The 7,335-nt window shown below is 50.3% G+C and overlaps 1 protein-coding gene across 1 annotated transcript; it reads left to right on the top strand.

Annotated features, from left to right (window-relative positions):
- Positions 1-5,645: 5,645 nt before the first annotated feature.
- On the top strand, positions 5,646-6,553 carry LOC125539523. Its single transcript, XM_048703002.1, has one exon. The coding sequence runs from the start codon at positions 5,887-5,889 to the stop codon at positions 6,325-6,327; it is 441 nt and encodes a 146-aa protein (XP_048558959.1). The 5' UTR covers positions 5,646-5,886; the 3' UTR covers positions 6,328-6,553.
- The last annotated feature ends 782 nt before the right edge of the window (positions 6,554-7,335 follow it).

Below are 7,335 nucleotides of genomic sequence, written 5' to 3'. Positions count from 1 at the left end.
TCGCGCATGACTGCAAGTTCCGTCCTTTGGAGGACAATCTATACATAGTTCAGTTTTTCTGCCTTGGAGATTGGGAGAGGGTCATGCAAGATGGACCATGGAACTTCCGGGGAAACGCTGTCATCCTCAAGCCTTATGATGGAATCACTCAGCCTTCGATGGTAGCACTAGACACACTTGACATATGGGTGCAGATTCATGATGTACCTGATAAATATGCTCATCTTGTGGAGGCCATGGCAGGAAAGATTGGAGAGGTCCTTTACGCTGAAAATATATCCCAGGATTTTGCTGGCAATTTTTATCGGGTATGGGTGAGGGTCGATGTGTTCAAACCCTTAAAGAGTGCGGTGAGTATGATCAGGGATGGAAAACGCCAGATCTACAGGGTGAGGTATGAAAAACTCCCAGATTGGTGTGCTGTTTGTGGGCATCTGGGACACATCTATAAGGAGCATGGGGATGGTATTCATGCACCAGTAGCCCTAGTTTTCAAGGATCTTCGGGCCACATGGGCTATGAGTACGGGAGCAGGGCCTGGTGGAGGCCACGGCCGTAGAGGTGGAAGAAGAGGAGGCCGTGGAGGCCGCCCGAGTGCTAGCGATGGCAGGCAGCGTAGCTCAGCCGTGAACACAGCTTCTGCGGAAGATGATGATCTCACTGTTAAAACGGCCACTGATATTGAGATTCAAGAGTCCAACCGTAAAAGGTTGGGAAGAGAAGATGGGCAAGTGCATGAATCGGAGCTGCTGGGAGCAATGGTGCCGCCTACTGATGGGCGGTCCGGCGGGGTTGGGGTTCTGGCTTTGCCGCCACCTCAGACGTCAATAAGCCCGCCCCCAAAACAGGACCTGAAGCGGTCCAAGATCTCAATTGCAGGAGAGAAGAGTACCCAGGACAAGACAAACGGCATGAAAGGAGGCAAAACCCCAGAATCATCATCGACGGGCTCCCCGGCGGAGCACCGTCGGGCACAATGAGTCTCTTAAGCTGGAATTGTCGTGGTGTGGGCAAAGCTGCGACAATCCGAGAACTTCGCGAATTAGCGAGAAAATTTGCCCCTGCTCTTCTTTGTATTGTTGAAACTCAGCTGGATAGAGCGGGAGTAGAAAGTTTAGCCAGTTCCATTGGTTTTGATAACACTTTTGCTGTTAGTAGTCAGGGTCGTAGTGGCGGCCTAGGTATTTTTTGGAACAATTCAATAAAGATTGAGATTCTTGGGTACTCGATGTATCACATTGACTGTGAGATTGTTGAACCAGGCCAAGATCCTTGGAGGTCTACTGTGTTCTATGGTGCAGCGCAAACCAGTAACCGCCAATACACCTGGGACACTATGAAAGGAATTGCATGTTTGAGCCAGCTCCCTTGGGTTTGCATTGGGGACTTCAATGAAGTCCTACGTCCAGAAGAACAAGAAGGAATTGGGGAACACAGTAACGCGCAGATTCAGCGATTCCGAGACGCGATTGATGTTTGGATGCTTGAGGACTTAGGCTACCAAGGAAATTTTTGGACTTTTGAAAAAAAAAGGTCAGAGGGGGAACTTACACAAGGGTAAGGCTGGACAGAGCGCTGGCTTCAATGGCTTGGCAAGCAAGGTTCCCATCGGCGTCCTTGAGACATATCACGGCTGTCACATCGGACCACTCGCCGATTCTTTTGATGCTACAGGAGGAACAATTGCGGCCAGCGGCAAAACCTCCTTTCAAGTACGAGGTCATGTGGGAGACACATGATAAGTGGAAGGACACGATCACGCAATACTGGGGGCAGGAGCAAACGGCCGTTAGTCTGGAGGGTTTGAGAATAAAGCTCCAGGCAATTTCAAGTGATCTCAGCAAGTGGAATAGAGACACGTTCGGCACCATTCGAAAGGAAATAAAAAATCTCACAGCGGAGCTGGAGAGGTTGAGGGTTGATCCGACGAGGACAGGCCCGTCCCATGTTGAACTCAAGATCAACGGAAAATTAGTTGAGATGTACCACCGGGAAAAGCTAATGTGGCGCCAGCGGTCGAGGCTTGAATGGTTGTCGGCAGTGGACAAAAATACTAGATTTTTCCACATGCGGGCGAACATGAGAAGAAAGAAGAATATGATTAAGGCGCTAGCGAGTTTGCTTGGGGTCTCAGTCAGCGATCCGGCCGAGTTGAGAAAGATGGTAACAGAGTTTTATATGAGCCTCTACACGACGGAGGGAGTCAGTAACATGAATGAGGTTCTCCAGCATGTACCCAGGAAAGTGACACAACAGATGAATGACATGCTCCTAGCCCCATACACCAAGGAAGAAGTGAAGACAGCTTTATTCCAGATGGTTCCAACCAAGGCTCCGGGACCAGATGGCTTCCCGGCTCACTTCTATCAGAGGCACTGGGACATTTATGGAGAGGAAGTCACGACTGCAGTGCTCGGAATAATTCGTGGGGAGGAAAGTGTAGAGTGTGTCAATGGCACGGTCCTAGTGCTTATTCCTAAGGTGATAAACCCTACTCTCCTCACTCAATTTCGACCTATCAGCTTATGTAATGTCATATACAAGATTGCATCGAAATTTATTGCAAACAGGCTGAAAGTAATCTTGCCAGACATTATATCTGAGGAGCAGTCAGCTTTCATCCCAGGCAGGCTGATAACTGATAACATCATATGTGCGTATGAATGTCTTCACTTCATGAAGAGGAGCAAGGCAAAGACGAATAGTCATTGTGCCCTGAAGTTGGATATGATGAAAGCATATGACAGGTTGGAATGGAGCTATCTTCGGGCAATAACGATTCAGTTGGGTTTCTCACAACAGTGGGTAAACATTATAATGGGTATGATCAGCTCCATTCCTTTCTCTGTCTTATTTAATGGAGAGAAGCTTGAGAGTTTTAAACCACCCAGGGGAATCCGATAGGGAGATCCTATCTCCCCCTATCTTTTCTTGATTGCAGCAGAGGGCCTTTCGTGCCTACTTAAAACCAGTTCTCAGTCGTCAGTGCTTGGAGGGATCAAGGTGGCACCAGCAGCTCCGGTTGTAAACCATCTCCTTTTTGCTGACGATAGCCTGTTGTTATTCAAGTCTAGTAATGAGGGGGCAGTAGCAGTTTCAAACATGTTGGAGTTATATTGCAGTGCATCTGGACAGCGAGTTAATCATGATAAATCCTCTATTTTCTTCAGTAAAGGGTCTCCATAGCATCTGCGGGACAACACTAAGAATATTTTGAATGTGCAAAACGAGTCACTGAGTGACCGCTATTTGGGTATGCCCACGGATGTAGGACAAAATAACATGGGCACATTCAGATACCTCAGAGACCGAGTGTGGGAAAAGGTTCGAGGTTGGATGGAGAAGCTTCTGTCGGCTACGGGGAAGGAGGTACTTATAAAAGCAGTCGCACAGGCTCTGCCGGTTTACTCTATGGCATGCTTTAGGCTTCCGAGGGGACTTTGCGAGAATATAACTTCAATCATCAGGCAGTTTTGGTGGGGTAGCAAGGCCGGAAAACGGAAACCGAGTTGGGTGGCGTGGGATATAATGACAAGGCCAAAACATCTTGGAGGTCTCGGCTTTAGAGATATGGAGATTTTTAATCTAGCGCTACTAGCTAGACAGGCTTGGAGGATTTTGTGTGATCCTTCTTCTCTCAGTGCACGTATTTTGAACGCGGCATACTTCCCAAATTCAACAATACTGGAAGCCGAACTTGGAGGCCGACCATCACAGATATGGAGGGCGATTATTGATGGGAGAGATATGCTCCGGCAAGGGATAATACGGAGGATTGGGAATGGAGTTACCACGGAAATATGGGCTCATAACTGGCTGCCTAGGCCCGGTCTGATGAGACCCATCACATCCCTAATCACCAACCCTCTGAGGCATGTGTGAGAATTAATCAACACTGCATTAGCATCATGGAATGAGCAGCTGGTGCGTTCGGTTTTTGTCCCCATTGATGCTGAAGCAATTTTATCTATCCCGCTATGCACAAGGGATATTGATGACTTCTGGGCATGGAGTGGAGAGAAACGAGGTTTTTTCACAGTCAAGTCTGCCTATAACATGATATTGCAAACCAAGCTTACAAGGGAGAATTGGATTGACGAAAATGATGGACCCTCAGGAGCTGATCAGGAGGGCAACGCATGGACTGGACTGTGGAGAACGGAGATACCATCTAAAGTGAAAATGTTTTTGTGGCGTCTAGCCCGGTGTTCGGTTCCTACGGCAGACCTCCTCCAGCACAGAAACATGGCAACATCGGGGGCGTGCAGGTTGTGTGGAGCAAGGGACTCTTGGAGACATGCTCTACTCAATTGTTCCATGGCCAGAAGCACTTGGGCTCTTTCTGATGAGGCCTTGGTCGAACAGATGATCCAGTATGATATTGACAATGCGAAGGAGTGGGTATTCAAGATGAAAGAGGCGCTGACAGATGATCTTTTTGTACGAATGGCAATTACACTTTGGGCCATATGGAGCGCCCGAAGGAAAGCTATCTATGAGGATATTTTCCAAAGCCCTATGTCAACCCATATGTTTATCCAGGCACAGATAAATGATCTCCAGTTTTTGAAGAAACCGGCACACGGAAGCATATGTCCAAAAGCTCAGAGGCCTACTCAATGGCTTCCACCGGCGGGTGACTGTGCCAAGGTGAACGTAGATGCTGCAACCAGAGCAACGGCAAGGGTAGGCTCTGCTGTCGCGATAAGCAGGAACAAAGAAGGCTTATTTCTGGGGGCTTCAGCTCTGGTGGTTAAGGGCGTCAATGATCCTACTACATTGGAGGCGTTGGCGATCCGAGAAGCGATGGCACTTGCAGATGATCTGGGCTTACACTCCATCCATGTGGCGTCGGATTGCAAGATAGTGGTTGATGATATCAAGAAGAGGAGTGGAGCAGCTTATGGAGCAATAATACATGAGATCATAGAATACTCCAGTAGTTTTACTACTTGTAATTTTTTCCATGAGTTTAGGAGTTTGAATTTCGAGGCTCACAATCTCGCGAGACATGCTTTACAACTAGGAATTGGCTGCTATGTTTAGTTAGTCCATCCTAGAGAACTTAATTTCGTCCCTGTAAACATTGTGACGGTTCAATAAAAGCTTCGTGAGAGTGTCTCAAAAAAAATCTTTTTCGGGGAAAAAAAATAGAACATTGACATCAGATTTTTAACATTTGCGATCAATAAATAAATAAATGGTTTTGAAAAGAGAACGTTGAACAAATATCTATAACCCAACGAGGTCGGCCGTGTGCTTCTGCAGTGCAGATTCTGCTCCTTTCTCCGTTTCTGCACTTCAGATTCTGCACCCTTTTTTTTCAGAATGCCAGATTCTGCGCCTTTGTGTTCTTCCCTATGGAGTTGGACCGGCGCCTGCTCATCAGACTCGACCCGTCATCACACCACGGGACCGATGCATTTCACACGTGGCCGTTAACCAGGCACTTTCGTGGTGCAACTCCACAGTCCACACGACGGAACAGTTCCCAACTTGCCTGGTCCGGCGATGGGTCGTCGTAAACCGCGCACGCCACCGCCAAATATCTACCGGCGGCCGGGCCCCACCCCGGCCCGACGTCGTGCCGAACTGCTCCTTCTCCCACGGCACGCCACCGGGACGGGGAGGGGAGGAGGTGGTTCCACACGCCAAGTTACCGGTGCACATAAAAGTCCGCTCCCCCGCGCGCCTCGCCGGCTAACATCCAGCGTCCACGTCCAAATCAACGGCCCCCGTTGATCTCCCCTGCAACGTGCAGACTCTCCTCTCCCCCCTGCCAAGAAAGTGCAGCGCCCCACAGCTCGCCGGGAGAGACAGAGCCTATAAGAATCCGAAAGGACTCGTGGGATCTCGGAGCAACTCGATCGAAGAAGCTCAGCGACCATGCCGATGATCAGCTGCTGCCACCAGCTCAAGCCTCCGTCTCCGCCCCTTCACCTCCAGCCGCCCGCCCATCTCCCTGCGCTACGCCGGGCGTGCTTCGCGGCGGCGGCGTGCGTGGTGGCCGTCAGCGCGATGGGCGCGGTCGACGGCGCGGCCATGGCGCGGGGACCTGCCGACGACGGCGCGGCGCTCGGGGCAGCGCTGGTGCGCGCGCAGGCGCCGGCGCGGTGGAGCGACCGGAGGCAGTGCCCGCCGTGGCACGCCAACTCGCTGGAGAACGTCGTGCCGGAGAACCTGCCCCGGCCGTCCGCGCGCCGGAGGTATAACGGCGTCGCGGCCGCCGACAAGGCGCATGCTCCCGCGCCTGCGGCGTCGCCTGACGCCGTGCTCCCGTTCCTGGCGCTGCGCTCCGGCTCCGGCATGGGCTGCTTCTCCCTCTGAATTAATCTAGCTAGGTGGTGTAAGTTGTAATTAATCGGGTGATTAGGCTAGCAGATTAATTAGCTTAGCTTCTAGAAGAAATAAGCTCTCATATTGGTGAGAGCTGGGGGTACATACGACCAACATATTGTTTTATCTGTGATGATATTTTTCTATGTATTTCAATTCATTGCTCGAAAAGAGCTAGTTAATCATTATTTATCTGGCTTATTATTGGCCACATTTACGTTGTCATGGTGTCTGATCACGTCGGTCTCTATGGAAAAGCAGGAGGAGGGTGAGAAACACACGACAAGCACTCAACCTGAAAGCGAGATCTGACAGCCAACTAAAATCATAATAAGATTCAGAATTTTACAGATTCTAGTACGTACAAATGAAGGTAAAGGTCAGACGGTGTTGGCTTCGGTCACAGCTTCAGGTTCGTAGTAGTACGTGGTAGTACAATGGGTTCGGGTGGAGTACAAGCCGGTTCCGTGCAGTACGACAATGACTCGAGGTATATGTGGACGAAGAAACTGCCCAAACCACGAAAAAACATTGAGAAATAGAAAATAGAGTAGTATCATCATTTTAATTCGGGACTGCCTATACGTCAGTTACCTTAAAAAACTTTCGACGTCGGTCACTTTTTCTATCGACCATCGATCAACATCCAGCGGTTAGCAGCGTCGCCTCATGTTCATCTTCTTCTTCCTCCTCCCCGCGGCGGCCCCCCGCCTCTTCTCACATGGCCTACCCAGCCCTAACCACCTGCCTCTGTCCCCCATGGCCGGCGGCTATTGCCGCCCGCCCTCCACTGGACCTTCCCCCACTGTCGTGCTGGTCGCCGCCCTGACCATCCCTCTAAGCCAAGCCCCGATGAAAAATTTCAACGACCCTCCTACACACCCCCTCCCCACCTTAAGTTTCAAACTCACTCCCGCCGGCTATCACCAGCTTACGCTCGTAGAGCTTGGCGTTACCGTGGCCGGTGCTCCATGTTGTCCCCGTCTTCAGCCTTGCGAT

The sequence above is a fragment of the Triticum urartu genome, chromosome 1 (genome assembly GCF_003073215.2).
Source record: "Triticum urartu cultivar G1812 chromosome 1, Tu2.1, whole genome shotgun sequence".
NCBI classification, from domain to species: domain Eukaryota; kingdom Viridiplantae; phylum Streptophyta; class Magnoliopsida; order Poales; family Poaceae; genus Triticum; species Triticum urartu.
This window is presented reverse-complemented; position numbering and strand designations above follow the sequence as displayed.